The sequence below is a fragment of the Populus nigra genome, chromosome 14 (genome assembly GCF_951802175.1).
Source record: "Populus nigra chromosome 14, ddPopNigr1.1, whole genome shotgun sequence".
NCBI classification, from domain to species: Eukaryota; Viridiplantae; Streptophyta; class Magnoliopsida; order Malpighiales; family Salicaceae; genus Populus; species Populus nigra.
Window position 1 is genome coordinate 13,091,637 of NC_084865.1, and position 17,102 is coordinate 13,108,738.

General features: G+C 33.0%; 2 protein-coding genes across 2 annotated transcripts; both read left to right on the top strand.

The window, feature by feature from the left end:
• LOC133672628 (sulfite exporter TauE/SafE family protein 3-like) lies at positions 1 to 3,964 on the top strand. The gene is made up of 12 exons (XM_062093095.1): positions 1 to 414; positions 520 to 679; positions 763 to 963; positions 1,217 to 1,281; positions 1,364 to 1,403; positions 1,843 to 1,904; positions 1,995 to 2,081; positions 2,269 to 2,319; positions 2,761 to 2,982; positions 3,213 to 3,306; positions 3,414 to 3,554; positions 3,671 to 3,964. Exons 1-12 carry the CDS (start codon positions 187 to 189, stop codon positions 3,751 to 3,753), a joined length of 1,434 nt encoding a protein of 477 aa, XP_061949079.1. The 5' UTR covers positions 1 to 186; the 3' UTR covers positions 3,754 to 3,964.
• Positions 3,965 to 9,700: 5,736 nt separating this feature from the next.
• Positions 9,701 to 16,893, top strand: LOC133672272 (ATP-dependent DNA helicase DDM1-like). The gene is made up of 16 exons (XM_062092646.1): positions 9,701 to 9,853; positions 10,077 to 10,147; positions 10,334 to 10,597; positions 10,708 to 10,791; positions 11,311 to 11,657; positions 11,750 to 11,939; positions 12,631 to 12,806; positions 13,648 to 13,712; positions 13,804 to 13,998; positions 14,638 to 14,733; positions 14,818 to 14,912; positions 14,987 to 15,106; positions 15,497 to 15,616; positions 15,710 to 15,808; positions 15,886 to 15,996; positions 16,351 to 16,893. Exons 2-16 carry the CDS (start codon positions 10,085 to 10,087, stop codon positions 16,588 to 16,590), a joined length of 2,265 nt encoding a protein of 754 aa, XP_061948630.1. The 5' UTR covers positions 9,701 to 9,853; positions 10,077 to 10,084; the 3' UTR covers positions 16,591 to 16,893.
• Positions 16,894 to 17,102: the final 209 nt, after the last annotated feature.

A 17,102-nucleotide genomic window follows, 5' to 3' on the forward strand; every position in this document is an offset into this window, starting at 1 on the left:
TTAGGTAGGTACTCAAGAGGTGCACTCTTCATTTGTTTCAAAGCTTCCTCAACTGTGTGTTACTGTTTTCATAGCAGAGAAACACACGAAATTTAGCAACCAAATCCAGAGAACACACTGATTGTTTTGAAATAAAGTCATAAACACTCTCTTTCTTTAGGGTTCCTCTTTCTTGGACTTCCCTAGATGGCTAGAATTATGGTGAGCCAGAGAGCTTTAGCAACAACGGCAGTGCTAACATGTTTGATATTTCTGGTTCAAGTCTTAATGACCAACATGGCTAGCGCAGAGAGACTGCTGAAAGATAAAGAAGCAGAAACCCTGGTTAAGAAAGAAATGAGCCCTGGCTATATAGTAAAAATGATTCATTTTTTATTTCAGGGTGGGAAGTCTTCTTATGAGCCTGTTTGGCCTGTGAGTTATCATTGAATCGTTACGTTTTTTTTGGTAGTCAAACATTATTATCATATCTATATGCTATGATGCTTTGTTTTGACAGTAGAGACTTTGGTTGTGCAGGACATGAAGTTTGATTGGAGAATTGTGGTAGGAACAATAGTAGGATTCTTTGGGGCAGCTCTGGGTAGCGTTGGAGGAGTTGGAGGCGGTGGGATTTTTGTACCGATGCTCACCTTGATCATCGGTTTCGATCCGAAATCTTCCACTGCCATTTCCAAGTGTAAGTAAATAGACATCTGCTATTTCCAACTCTATCAATGCTCAGTAATAAGTATGTCAATAATTCTGATTTCGTGATTGTAGGTATGATTATGGGTGCAGCAGGAGCAACTGTATATTACAACCTGAGACTTAGGCACCCAACACTGGACATGCCCATAATAGACTATGACCTGGCTTTGCTCTTTCAGCCTATGCTCATGCTTGGAATCAGCATTGGAGTTGCCTTCAATGTCATGTTTGCTGATTGGATGGTTACCGTTCTGCTTATTATCCTCTTCATAGGTAAAGCAAATATTGAAGGAAGCATCTTCACATTAATCAATCTCCATGATAGGTTTCATTTCAGAAAGAAGAATTAGAACACAATTCAGAATGCTTGCCCATTCCATTTGCAATTCAGGGCTGTTAGCGTTTGATTACTTCGTAACTAATCCCATACATTAAAAAGAATGAAACTTTCCTGTTAACAAGGTGATTTTTATTTCTTCTGATATATGAAACCGATGCAAGCCACCATAAAAACTGCTTATTTCAGGTACTTCTACTAAAGCTTTATTCAAAGGGATAGATACATGGAAGAAAGAGAGTGTGATGAAAAAGGTAAAGTTTTCTACTTACTAATTCTTGAGCTTATAATGGCTTTTTTTTTTCTGGCTAATTTGAGATTCTCATTGACACTCAGGAAGCAGCCAAGCAGCTAGAATCAGAGTCCAAACCAGGAGGTTAGCGCCTGTGCTTTCCCCTCCTTGTAAAGATTCATAATATGGAAAGATAATAGTCTTAATAGGATTATAAAACAGATAGAAGCTGATGTTCATTGTTGAAAGTCCACTTAATCAGAGTCATAGCACATTGGAAGAAAACATATGACAATCAGTCAACAATGGATTTGAACAACTTTCTCTTAAGACCATATAGTCTCTTATATTGTATGCCAACTTATTATTAGATCAACAGCCTATTGTCCAAGAAACTGCAATTTGTACCAGAATTTATCATTTAATCTTAGAGTCTTATATCCATTCTGAAGAAAAAGGTAAATTCCTCCTTCAAATAACAGTATAATATCAGGGCAGTAAATCGCATAATCCTACTGAGAAAAATGTCTTTGAAGAAATGAACACATGAAAAGAGTTTGAGTAAAAATTGATTAATATGCAGACGGTGCTGAAGAAGAATACCAGCCACTTCCAAGTGGTCCAGTTGTTCTACATGACGATGAGGTGAGATCAAGAATGTCACCTTTTTTGTAACAGCAATGCTGTCTCTAGAAGTCTAAATTTCATTATTCTTCTGTTTGTTCTCACAATCAGGTACCTCTACGGGAAAACATTCGCTGGAAAGAGTTAGCTCTGCTTGTCTATGTCTGGGTGGCCTTTCTTGTTGTTCAAATTGTTCAGGTGAACTATTATACTCCATTCTGAGGCCATATATCGAATTTCAGTTAGTCTTTCCTAGGCCTTAGAAGAGTTTCATGCAATCATAATTCTGTACTGCTAGGACAATCTTAAAGAGTTGTAACCTTGGATATTAAATTTATGCAGTAAAGATTTACTAAATATGTTATCTTTATGAATCTCTATGCAGACAAATGTTCCAACCTGCTCAGTCATGTACTGGATCCTGAACTCATTGCAGGTAAAATGAAAATATGAATATTCTTTTAAAGAGAATTGCCTTTGACATTCGCAAACAAGCGCACACAAGATGATCCAACAATAGCTTAAATGGCGTTCAAATGGAATAATCCTAGTCTATATGGCTATAGAAAATCCAAAACTAGATTTAGCTTCTTACCTTGAGCCTATAGGCAATCCAAGGAGAACCAAGAATTCATCTATTTACAATTAATCCATGAAATGAAATGGATTAGAAATATTGCAACACTACTGATAATCTGCTATCTTTGATTGACTTCCATATAATGTTGAGGCACATATCCGCACATATTTTACAGGCACAGCTAATCCAAGGGGAACTTGAACCTAGCAAGTTTGAGGATCCCTTGTTGGAAACATACTGTGTGTTGCGCTTCTGGGGAGTAGAAGCAGTTGATCATGATAGTTTGACTCTATACAGGTACCAATTGCTGCCTCAGTTACGCTTTTCGAAGCCATATGCTTGTGCAAGGGGACCAGAGTGATAGCATCCAAAGGGAAGGAAATCACAAATTGGAAGTTACACCAGGTTCTACTCTACTGTTCATGTGGAATAATAGCTGGAATAGTAGGTGGACTGCTTGGGCTAGGAGGTGGTTTCATCTTGGGACCTCTTTTCCTTGAATTAGGAATTCCTCCTCAGGTAATGAACTTAACCTCTTTCATGCATCTACAATATCACTAAAAATCCAGAATCCAGTAAAGGCAGAGGAAAGAAACGGTCACAGGCGTATTGAGGCACACATACACATACTATTAGTGTTCAAACTATGATGTTAAATTTTTGTTACAATCTGCCCTGCTATGCACCAATGAAGTGATCTTACGAAGAGCCTCAAGATTCATCAGAGATTCTCGGTGCCTTTTTTGCAGGTAGCAAGTGCAACATCAACTTTTGCAATGGCATTCTCATCTTCAATGTCAGTAGTAGAGTATTACCTCCTCAATCGTTTCCCGGTCCCATATGGTATGTAGCAGCAGTGTACATGGATATCAACTCTACAGCAGTAATTAATAGTTGTCACTAATCACCCAGCTAACCTTCTGCGTTTGTTTTCTGCTTCTTTGCTGCAGCTGCTTACTTTGTCTTAGTTGCAACAATTGCTGCCTTTGCTGGTCAGCATGTGATCAGAAGGATAATTGCAATTCTTGGAAGAGCATCAATAATCATCTTCATACTGGCCTTGACAATTTTTGTGAGCGCAATCAGCCTAGGTGCTCAAATCTCCTCTTCATTTCAAGATTTAGAGGGAACCCTGTGATTCATGTTTTTTTCCTACCCTATAAAAAAAGGCAAGATGCTAATATTCACTATGACTATTTTGCTGCAGGTGGAGTTGGCATTGCAAACATGGTTGAGAAGCTGGAGAATGACGAGTACATGGGGTTTGAAAATCTTTGCTATCAATCTTAGCTACGTTCTGTAGCAGAATAGCAGTGGGATTTCTCGGCAGCGTCACACCGGCAATCAGCTCCACGTTGTCTTCAATTTCTACATTTATTATTTTCAAGTAAAAAATATTATGGGTTTATATACATGTCACGGGACATTTATTTAGAGTGACATGTATTTTTTGTTGTACAACTTCTCAGCTAAAACTTTATGATGTTATTATCTTGCGCAAGTCCAGAAGCCCGTGAAACTCTAATAATTTGATTTGAAGTTTTGTTTTTGAAGGGAGAAATAATTTTTTATAAAAAAAAAATTGAACAAATTTATTTATTTATTTATGCATGACCATACTAATCTTCCCTGCATATTCTTCCAATTTTATTAGAAGCCATGCCAAAAATTTGGAAGCTAATGAAACTCTAATATTCTAATTTGATGTTTGGAGCTGGAAGGGGAATAAAAAGAGGAAAAAATTTTAAACCATTTTTCACATAAAAATAAGTACAATATTAATATTTTCTACAATGTCATTAAAATTAATTTGATGATCGGTTTAAAATTATAGTAGTGGTAACGGTTTAAAATGTTTTTCACTTAGAAATACATTAAAATAATTTTTTTATTTTTAAAATTTTAATTTTTTTATCAGTATATTAAAACAATTTAAAAATATAAAAAAATATTTTAAATAAAAAAATTAAAAATTTTAAAAATATAATTTACACCGTATTTTCAAACACTCTCATGCCTGAATCGATAATTTAATTGGGTTTGAGTTTATAGAAATACAGGTTTGAGTTGGCAAAGTTAAACTAGAATGTTTCCACGATTATCCATAATCTAATTAAAAATGATGTCTTTCTCGTAGATAAAAGCTTAGTAATATCCACTTTCAAAACTATGTCTGTCACATGCCTATTTAATATATTTTAACATTGCAATGCTGTCGGATTGCACATATCCCGTAATTTCTCCCATGATGTCCCATTAAAAGCAATTGCACTTTTTTTCTCGGCGGCAACTGCACTCTAATGCTTTTGGCATGAAACGACAAGATTTTTACCCACGTCGTCTGCACGACAAAAGTTTTTGAGTTAATTATAACTTAATCCCTGTAGTTCATTGGAATTAATTAATTAGTATATATATTATTAAAAATGATTAGATGGTCCTCTAGTGATTCTAGTCAGCATTGGCAATTCTCAATCTAGTAGGTTTTTATTTTTTCAAAACACATTCTTTCCTGATAAAAAAATATTTCTTTCTCACCTACTTAGCTTTTAGTATTTCCATTTCAAAGAAAGAGGAAAATGGAATCAGTGAAAGGACTGATTAAAAAATAGAGGGTTTAAATAATATTTTTAAAATTATAAGGATTGGCTAATAATTTTTGTTTGATAATTAACGTTATTTATTTTTCAATTTAGATACAGCAAAGATGTTAGCTTTTCTATTCGCATTTTTTCTTTTAAGGAAAAAAACTTGATTCTAGAAAATCATTTACTGTAAAGAGCATTAATTGTTCATCAGTGAAGCGTGTTTGGCAGTATAGTTGCGGGTGCTTTTCAAATAACTTTTCGTGCCAAAATGCATGCCAACGATGTTTTTTTATTTTTTAAAAATCATTTTTGACATCAGCACATCAAAACGATCCAAAACGTACAAACCATATTAAATTTTAGCAAAAAAAAAAAACAAAAAATTTTCAAATTTTTTAGGAATCCGGCCGCAGCAAAGTAGTTTTAAGAAAAAGACAAAAATGTGTTCCATCTCTAGTGAATTACACATTTTCAAAAAACAAATACTAGTTTACTTCCATTCTCACTATGCTACGGGTTATACTAAGGCTGTCGTTTGTTTTGTAATTGTTTTTGTGTTTGAGATGCTACAAATGCACTAAGGTTTTGGTAATAAATTAAATTGTATTTTATATTATAAGATTTACTAAAAAAATTAAGTTTGAAATGCAGTTTTTGTAAAGTAATTTTTACATGTTTTTTTAACTGAGTTTCATAAAACCATGTTTGTTTTTGCGTTTGAAAAGCGCTTTTGAAAAAATTTAAATTTTATTTATTTATTTCAAATTAATTTTTTTGTGTTTTTAGATAATTTTGATACGCTGATATCAAAAATAATTTTTAAAATATTTTTTAAAAATTATTTTGATGCATTTATAAGTAAAAAACATTTTGAAAAGCAACCACAACCATATTTCAACCAAATATTTTATACATGTTTTTTGTTGCACATAAATTTCAATCATAATTTTTACCAAACATGTATCTAATCCAATTAACCACAATTAACCATATATTTTTTAAACTTACTTTTTTAAAACAATAACTATAAAAACAACTTAAAAAAACCATGTGAAGGGTCACTGCTGATACAAATAACATATTGTCTCTTATTACCGCTCTTAATATGGCAATTACTGTTGTGGTAGGAAAATCATGGAGTATGATTTTTTGAGTTGAAAACCTAGTTTTTGACATATTTTTACAAAAAAAAAATCTAATAAACATAATGAAATTTTTTATAAATCACCTAGTACTCTTAAAATATCTCAAAATCATCCAACAAAACCAAAATCAATTAAACCCACAAAAATCAAAACGAAACTCAATTTTTTTTTCTAAGCATGTTTATAGAAAAAACCCATTATTTTTAATTTTTTCTTGTTAAATGAAACTCATTTACATCAAACTTGATTATTTTTATTTATTTAGTTTTTGTTAATATAAGATTTAAATTTTAAGTTCAAATTACATTTTTTTTTAAATGACAGATTATAATAGCTTTTCTTAGTTTTTTTTTGGTGGTGTTTAGAAATGAGTTTCAGCTTGTATTTTATTAAAATTTTATTTTTAGTAATTTTGGATCGTTGTGATATATTGATATCAAAAATAAATTTTAAAAAATAAAAAAAATATTATTTTAATATTTTTCTAAACAAAAAACACTTAAAAAAATAATTTTACCACATTATCAAACACCTTTAAAGGCATGCAGTCATCCACTAGCACTAGCAGCCCCAGTGAAAGCAAAATTATAAATTCTGTGATGGTGTGCTAGGTCACAACAAATACAAGGGATCAAATTAAACTCTTCCATGAAGAGTGAACCTTGAAAAGCATTACCACGCTGACATATGCAAAGACAAATGGATTTTACTATGGGAATAAACTCTATAAATTTAAAATAAAACAAAGGACTTAGAACATGTTTCTCAAAAAATTTTAATTTTTTTTTAAATTTAATATGGCTTGTATGTTTTGGATCGTTTTGATGTGTTGATATAAAAAATAATTTTTAAAAAATAAAAAAATATTATTAGCATGCATTTCGATATAAAAAGTTATTTGAAAAATAACTGTTAATACACTTTCAACTACCCTTTTAATTGGATAAGTGTATTGATTTGACTCTGCTCTCAGATATCAAGGACTTAATTGGTCTTTTTCAAACCATCAAGGCGACAAGACCATCAAACCACAAGTGGTTCGTGCGCTGTAATGAAAGCATCAGGAATCAGGAGATGTTTTCTTACTTCTGGATAGCAAAAAGGAATCCAGAGAGAAAACGTGCTGTTCCAGAAAAGTAGCATGGAACAAAGCGTGCGTGTTCCTCCAGTCATCCCGTAGGCCACAGCCCCGTCCTTAAAAAAATAATTAAATAAATTTATTTTATCCCATCAGCTTAATAAATACAAGACATTTATAACAAGGTAAAAATGACTGTTTTTATTAACTGAATCTATAAAAATATATATAATTTACATATGATGTAATTGCTTAACCTCTAGCAGTAAAAGAAATGAGATTTCTTGTGATGCTTTACAGTTCATGTATCACTGACGCATCTTAATATATAATTTTTAATCGTTTCATAACAAATCCAAGTTTTAGCTTAGAGTATGTTTGACAATGTGATTGCGGTTGCTTTTCAAATAATTTTTCGTGTTAAAATATATATCAATATTTTTTTTATTTTAAAAAAATTATTTTTAACATTAATACATTAAAATAATTTAAAATATATAAAATATATTAAATTTTAATAAATAAAATTTTTAAATTTTTAAAAACATAATTTACATCGCTTTTCCAAATAATAGTTTCTCGACAAGTTAACATGTGTAATAATCAAGAGGTCGCATGTTTAAGAGACGGGAGGCCCACCTGATTTCTAAATTGTGAGGACAGTAACACGGTTAGATGTTAGGCCTGATTCTTGGCTGGTTTTTTATTTTATTATTTTATATTTTAAAAAATATTTATTCAATTTTTTTATTTTTTATTTTGACATGATCATTAAATATTATAAATTTTTTCAGTTATTATATATTTAATCTGAAATAACATTACTGATAGTAAAGTCTCTATGAAAACTCAATTAAAATTGTTTGTTTATTATTAAAATGTTTTAGATAGATTTTAAAATTTATAAACTTTTTAACTTTTAACCACGCAAAATATGAATATAATATTTTAATATTTATTTTTAACTTATTTTAACAATTATATTTAAAATAGAAAACAAAAACAATACTTTCAATTAAAAACATTGTATTTGCTAAGATGAATATGGATATGAAAATTTATCTTTATAAAAAAAATTAAAAAAGCTGTATTTTTTAATTTAATTTCAATTATATAAAATATAGACATACATTTTTAATATTTATTTTTAACTTACCTTAACAATTATATTTTTTTAAAAAATAATGCTTCCAGTTAAAAAATTATGTTGACCAGGATATATGAGAAAAACATTATTATGATTTTTTTTACTAAAAATAAAAATTAAAACAGTTGTATTCTCGTATTTAATAATAATTACAGATAATTTTCTGAGATCTGGATTTTTTTTTCACTTTTAAAAAAATTTAAATCTCCCACGCAATAGTGCAGGCATAGCACACAAACTAGTTACATCTGCTTAACAATTTTTTTTGGGTGTAAGCCATGGATGGTAGTTTATAGTAAATTACTAGATACCAAGCAAGTTATTATAATTATTCGATTTAATCTTGGTCCAGGGGCATGTTGAGTGAGACGATCAAAATTAACATGATTTTTTCTATGAAATGATGTAATTTTAATAAAATAAAAATTTTATTTTTTTAACTAACTCTGCCTTAGTTATTAGATTATGAAGTTGACTTACCAGAATAAGTTTATAAAGCTCTATTTATTTATATGATGTGAATTATGTCTTGTTTTAATTTTATATTAAAAGCATTTGGCTAATTATCATACCTTTATTATGTATTGGTATCATTAAAAACTTTATATTGAAACCTTGATTAAAAAAAACATTAAAATATATTGTTTTATATTTTTTTTTATTCTTAACATCATCACATTAAAAATTTTAAAAAATACTAAAAAAAAATTCAACATCTTTTGATGTCAAACATAGTTTCATAAAGCACTCAAAAACACTTTCATGTTTTCAAATACATTTTAAATATATGTTTTCAAATCACAAACATAAAAACTACTACAATAATAATTTTTAAAAGTAATTTTTATTTAAAAATATATTAAAATAATTTTTTAATTTTTCACACTAATATATTAAAACCATAAAAATATTAAAAATAATTAATTTAATATTTTTTTAGGTGAAATATTTTTTTAAAACATGTATAAAAATAAAAGTTATCAAACTCTCTACATTGCAAAAAATCTATCTGACCTAATCTGACGGGACTGTTTATTTTTGTGGTTGAAAACCGTTTCATGATTTTTTGAATTATTTTTTGTTTGAATTTTTTTTATATTTTTAAAATTATTTTAAAATCCTAATATTAAAAAAATAATAAAAAAACTATTTTCATGCATGTATGAAAGAACTGCTACCGCCTTTACAGACATTACCCTAACCACATAGGGTCTCGAGGTAATTATGCGTACATCCTTGAGCATATTTTAAACTCACTTCCCGCCCATTGCACCTCGAAGAATACAATAAAAGTAAATAATAAATACATCATTTTTATTTATTTATTTACTAAAAACACTTTATTTGCTGTTGCAAATTCAGAACTTCCCATCCTCTCTGCTCTTCTGCCCTCCGGTCCGGTTCCTGCAATCTTCACTCAGAAACACCCACAGTAAGCACCAGATTCTTCTTCGTTTTACAGTTCGTACTCTTACATCACTTTAAAATCGTTGATTTGTTCAATTGATCTCGGTAATTCCATTTTTTTCATTGCCCTAGTTTTTTTTTTCTTTTAATCAACCAGCTCATTTATTATTTATGAGCTCCTGCTGTGTGAAAGCAACAAATTTGTGCCGTTTTTAAGGTGATATTTTTGTGCTGGTTTGTTTTTTCAGGGCTTGAAATGGGGAGCGAAGTGGAAAATGAAGCTCCTGCTGACTCTCCTACTTCGGTTCTTGAAGATGAGGTATTATTTAGATCTCTAGATGGATTTTTTTTCTTCAGAAAGTATTGTAAATTTTTATTTTATTTGTCTGTTTGGTTCTTGAGAAAATGAAGGATTTTCGCAGAAATGAAGAGCGAAAAGTACTTGAAAATGAACTTTTTTTTAATGATTTTATGTTTCTGTTCTTTTTTTTTTAATATCATGAAGGAGAAATGCAAGATCAAAGAGGAAGTGAAATTGGAGGAAGTGATATTTGTAGAAGCAAAAAATGGGGACTCGTCTCTCATATCAAAATCTATGGCAGAGGAAGAAGAGGAACTATTGAATTCTCGGATAAAAGAGGTGCAAGAAACAGTGCCGGAGGAGGCAGCTCGCTTGAATGAGAGTCAGTATACGAGATTGGATGACCTCTTAACTCAAACTCAGCTCTATTCGGAGTTCTTGCTGGAACAGATGGATCAAATCACAACTGTATCTTCTTAAATGCCTTTTTTTTAATGAATTTTGTTTGGTTGGTGGTTGTTTTCCTTTCTATTTATTTTTTTTTTTTGCTTTACTTATGATTTAAACTGCATTGCTAGAATGGAGTGGAGCAAGAGGATGAACCTGCGAAGCGAAGTAGAGGTCGGGGATCAAAAAGAAAAGCTGCTGCACTATACAATTCTGTAATCTTCGAACTTTCTTCATGTTTTCCTTTATATCAATATTAGTATTTTGCATATAAGGTTAGGGATGGCTGCTGTGGGTGGCATTGTTTTATTCTATAAAATTTAATTTTAAGTTAATTTATTAGGACTTGACTAGTTGCAGATCATGGCAATTCTAACAGTCAGTTGGGAAGTAGATGGTTTATTCAGCTAACAGAAGGAAGTAAACTAATTTTCAATAATTTTTTCATCATATATATTCCATGGTTAGTTCTTAATGCAATAGAGCTGTTAATAGGAAAAATTGTTAAAAAGGAACATGTAGCCCACCTGCCAGAGATAATTGTAAATGATGAAAATATGAAAATGTAAGAGAACTGATTAAAAAAGGTGAATGTATAAATAAACCTGGTGGAATTTTGGTGCCTGACCTCTTAAATCTTCTTGTATCTAATGATAGTGTATGTGTTTCTCTGTGAAACGATACCATTTTAAGACTGTCTTAAAAACTTACAACCAGCCATAACTTTTCTTCAGAGGAAAGCCAAGAGAGCAGTTACTGCAATGCTTACAAGGTCTAAGGAAGTTGAAAACGCTGAGGATGCAAATTTGACTGAAGAAGAAAGAGTTGAGAAAGAGCAGAGAGAACTTGTACCTTTGTTGACTGGTGGCAGGTTGAAGTCCTATCAGATTAAAGGAGTGAAATGGTTGATCTCTCTTTGGCAAAATGGGCTTAATGGGATCCTTGCCGATCAAATGGGACTTGGAAAGACTATCCAAACAATTGGTTTCCTAGCACACTTAATAGGGAATGGCTTAAATGGGCCTTATTTGGTTATTGCCCCTCTTTCCACTCTCTCAAATTGGGTGAATGAGATTTCAAGGTAAAATTTTAACTTGATTTTTCATGTAAACTGCCCACCTTGATCTTTTAATCCACACTTCTATCTGATTCTCTGTAAACTCCCTTTAATAGGTTTGTTCCTTCTATGGATGCAATTATATACCATGGTAACAAGAAACAGAGGGATGAGATAAGGAGGAAGCACATGCCCAGATCAATTGGCCCCAAATTTCCAATTATTGTTACTTCCTATGAGATTGCATTATCTGACGCGAAAAAGCACTTGAGGCATTACCCATGGAAGTATCTTGTGGTTGATGAGGTGAGTGTTTCAACAAGGTAGTTTGTAGGTTAGGCAGCCACAAGGGAGAAGTACTCTTTCCCTTCCAAACAAAGAATATTCACCTAAGGGTGGTCATATGCACTTCATTGTTTTCTGCTATACTACTAGTGGTTCAACTATTTCAGTGTTGTTTGTATTTATCGAGATCAACCACATTGTACGCAAGACTTTCTTATATATGCGAGAAAACACTCAGGATCTCAAGTGCCTGGAATTCTAAAAGTTGCTTTCCTTTGTTGGTCTTTTCTGGTACGCTTTTAGATTTGTCATCACTTTATACATTTTTGTTAGGAACCTGAAAACAACAGGTTTCATTTGTTTGTTTTTGGATTTATGAAGTTTAGAATTGCCCTGCAGGCTTGCAACCATGGTCTTTTGGATCTTGCAATTGCACAAAGCTCTAATATTTTGAGCTAACTGACTAAGCACTACTATCTTGTTAGTTTTTAGATTTTTTTTATTACTCTGTTAATAATTTATACTGCAATTTGAAAACACAAGCTTTCTAGTCCATGCTTGTGTTTGAACATAGGATTCGAGATACCTTTGCATTTGTTTGTACCTTTTGCACTTTTAATAATCTGGACCCCCCTTCTTTCACATGCCAATATTTAATTTGCAGGACTAGTGATTTACCTAACTATTCTAAACTGTAACTTTCTTATTGAAGGGGCACCGGCTGAAAAATTCAAAATGCAAATTGCTGAAGGAGTTGAAATACTTATGTGTGGACAATAAGCTCCTATTAACTGGGACACCCCTGCAAAACAATTTGGCTGAGCTTTGGTCATTGCTGAATTTCATTTTGCCTGATATTTTCCAATCTCATGAAGAATTTGAGTCGTGGTCAGTATGCTTTGTCCAGTGGTTTTTTTTTTACTGTACAGTCCTGGTAACCTTTCAACTTCATTTGTTTTTCGAAGTTGCCCATGTATTTTCCAGTGATTATGGCATCGTAAATTTAATCATGTAGTTTTGCTGCAATGCTTGACATTACTGCCTTATGCATTTCAACATATATTTAGCCAGGGAAAAAAAATCTGATCTGTTCTCTGGTTTCATATGTTACTTGGTAGTCTAGGGTGAACTATTTTGTTTCTTTCTGCTTTCATGACAAGAAAATTTTAAACATTTGTTTGTCTTAAGTATGGTCAGTGAAGGTGCCACCAGTTTGTTGGGATGGGTTGGCTTATTATAGTTGATTAAAGTTTTGTTTCATTGGTAAGAAAACACCACTTGAACATTTTCTTCTTTACAATCATAAAAGCTTCCCATTTGTTGGTCCTTTCTGTTGTGCCCCTATGTTCACAAATGAAATCTCTGCTCATTTGTCTACTGACGTAGGTTTTGAGCCAAATCTTCTAAATTCATGTGCATGTTATTTGTCTTTTTCCTTCTCAATTCTCATGGCTTGTTATATCACCTTTAGGACATTTGTTCAAGCCTATTTTTTTTTTCTTAGAAAAAACACCAGTGGATGTTGCATATGATGCTGGATTGAACCAAGAGAATCCAATAAAACTTGGTTAAGCCTTTTTTCTTTTTGTTTTTGTGCAATCTGCATGGCCCCAATTAGCTTAAATCTTGATTTGTTCAAGAGAAAGAAGAAAGTGCATAGCCTATTGTGATGATACTTACTGCTTTTGCCTGAGCTTGTATAACTAACAATGTGTTTTCTCTTTCTCAGGTTTGATCTGTCAGGAAAGTGCAGTAATGAAGCAATGAAGGAAGAAGTAGAAGAAAGGCGAAGGGCTCAGGTATGCACCCTTTCTTACTGATGTTATTGTACTTTTTTACGAAACAGTCTAAATGGCATGGTATCAACACTGGGTTTTCAATCAACCTCAGGTTGTAGTCAAACTCCATGCAATATTGCGCCCATTTCTCCTTCGGAGATTGAAGACTGATGTGGAGCAGATGCTCCCCCGGAAAAAGGAGATTATTTTATATGCTACTCTGACCGAGCATCAGAAGAAATTCCAGGATCATTTAATTAATAAGACCCTGGAGGGCTATTTGCGAGAGAAGATGGATACAGGTATTAGATTATTTTCAATCGATTTTTTATTGATATTAAATCAGGCTTGAAATGAAGAAAAGAGGCTGTATTTCCTGTGATTTTTTTTCTGGACATTCTGGTATTTTTTCTGGCTGATGTTGGGCACTGGTGCTGCTGGCTATCAAAGTATGACAGCTCCAAGTGAGAATTTCAGGATACTTGCTGTTTATCAATTAGCTGTATGGATCTTTATGCCTAGTTGATGTTGCAGGAAAATGGTGAATCTAGAACCTGAATAGTTGATTGAAGTTAAAAATGAACATTATCTGCTTTTGGATCACAGTATTGTCCATTTCTCCCTATTTTGGTTGTGGGTCCTTGACTTAATCCTGGCTATGGTTTTTCCTATGATTTGTGAAGCACTGGTCCATTAATGTTCATGTTATAATTAATTTTTCTTCTTGAACAGAAGCTCAATCAAAATATCACGTGGCCATACTCTTTGTTTGCTTAATCTTATGTAGTTCTTTTTTAGATTATTCTACCTGATAGCAAAAAGAAGTGATTTTTTCTTTAGCCATACATCGTGTCTTGCATTGTAAGCAAGCACTGGTCTAATAGAATACATAGCCACACAACACATTTTCCTGTATTGACTTGTGGCTTTTGATATTGCAGGACGTGGTATGAAAGGAAGGCTTACCAATTTGATGGTTCAACTTCGAAAAAATTGCTACCACCCCGACCTCTTAGAGTCTGCCTTTGATGGATCATGTATCTGCCTTACAGCACATTTAACTACTGTAATGTAAATTTGTGGCTTGCCAGATTCACTAATGCCTGTGATATTCGGGACAGATTTCTATCCACCCGTGGAACAAATAGTTGAGCAGTGCGGCAAATTCCGATTGCTGGACAAATTGTTGAATCGATTGTTTGCACTCAAGCACAAAGTATGATGCACAAGTTTTTACCCTTTCTAGTTTATTTTAGCTACATGCTCATCTCCTGCTGGCTTTGTAAACAGGTTCTGATTTTCTCTCAGTGGACTAAAGTTTTGGACATAATGGATTACTATTTTAGTGAGAAAGGATTTGAAGTTTGTAGAATTGATGGCAGTGTGAATTTGGACGAAAGGAAGAGACAGGTTTGTTACGCCTTGCTTTGATTTTCAGCTTTGAGGTTTAAACATGTAAGAAAGGTTGCTCACTATTGATGAATATTGAACCTGTTTCCAATTTTGGATTTGCAACTGTCGTCAATTGGTACAGCTAGACCAATCATACATAATCTCACATATGCCTGGTGTCTGCTTTTCATCAAAGCCTTTCTGCTTGTTTTGATTATGCACTTTTGAAAGCTTCTTTCAAGATCTTGGAGACGCAATGTACTCCTGTTTCCACTATCTGTCTTTAATAATCAGGCTTGCATCTTGGCTAATTTTATTGTCACTTTGTTTCTTTTCCAGTCAATGTATCCGAGGATTAAAGTGTGTTATTATTCTAGTCTTGACAAGCCTTTGTTTTATGTTGAACAGATTGAGGAATTCAATGATGAGAACAGCCAGTATAGGGTTTTTCTTCTCAGCACAAGAGCTGGTGGACTGGGTATAAACCTCACTTCAGCTGATACCTGTATACTGTATGACAGTGATTGGGTATTTTCTTGATCTTGTGTTCCATCTTCCACCCTCAATCTACTAAAACTCTTGATGTTTCATGCTATTTCATTGATATACTTCTGTATTCAGAACCCTCAAATGGATCTGCAAGCCATGGATAGATGTCATCGAATTGGGCAAACCAAGCCTGTTCATGTTTACAGGCTTGCAACAGCTCAGTCAATCGAGGTATCTCAATATTGATCTTTGTTGTCATTTAATGCTTTGTTTGGTTGTTAGATCATTGACAAATCATATGCTTACAGGGTCGTATTTTGAAAAGGGCTTTTAGTAAGTTGAAGCTTGAGCACGTGGTCATTGGGAAAGGGCAGTTTCATCTAGAGCAAACCAAGTCTAAGGGCACGGAAGTCATGGAGGTTTTTTTATCTTCTTTGTTTACTTTCACCTCTTCTATCACTTAGCCTTTACAGGTAGCCATGGCACCTTTCTTTCTTGGCTCATTGTCAATTCAGCAGGGGCTGGCACCTCAGCTAGAGTTTAGAAAGATCTGATTTTTACACTTCATTTATTTCTCTCTTTTTGAACATCCTTTTAATCTGGTGTTAAATGGTGAAACAGTGACCTTTGGCAATACCCAGATGGGCAGCATGTTAAAAAACTGAAAATTCTGTGTGATGCAATAGTGCAAATTTTGATTTATTGTTGACCGAGCACCTGTGGTTAGCTAATGCTGGATGTGACTCAATTATGACTATCCTTTGTGCTTTCAGGAAGAGGATATACTGGCGCTACTTCGAGATGAAGAAACTGCAGAAGACAAGTTGATACAGACAGATATCAGTGATGAAGATTTAGAGAGGATCTTGGATCGGAGTGATTTGGTTGTCGGCTCATCAGATGATGACACAGAAAGTATTGCTGCTACTGGTTCATTTCCCCTGAAAGGGCCTGGTTGGGAGGTGGTAATACCAAATGCAAATGGAGGCATGCTCTCTACCCTTTACAGCTAGCGGTTTGCTTTGTAGGATGCGGTGCAGACGTGCCCATGATATCTGGACGTCTTGCTTTTTGTGGGGTGACTTGGAATTTGCCCTTGTTATCCTTGAGCAGCATGTTGCTCTCGGATGGGTCTCTCTTTCATTTTGGGAACACTTGGAAAGGGGCTATTTTTGTAATGTCTCATTATCAGACAGATGTATCCTCCTAATCTTCTGATTCGATTTCAGAAGCTCAAAACAAATGACGCATCTGTCCTCTAATTATGTCATCATCTTACTTTATATGAATGGTGATTATGTAGGATGTAACGTGAACTTGCAAGTCGCAAAATTAACTGTAAAAAGCATATGAATGCTGCAAATAGTAATGGCATAATTTGATCTCTTGTTTCTAATTTCATGGACTGAACAGTTGAGAACGAACCAGCCATGAGAGGGTCCAGCTACTGGAAGATACCATTTACAATTTTCAAACCAGCCATGAGAGGGTCCAGCTACTAGAATCCTAGATAGCAACAAATATC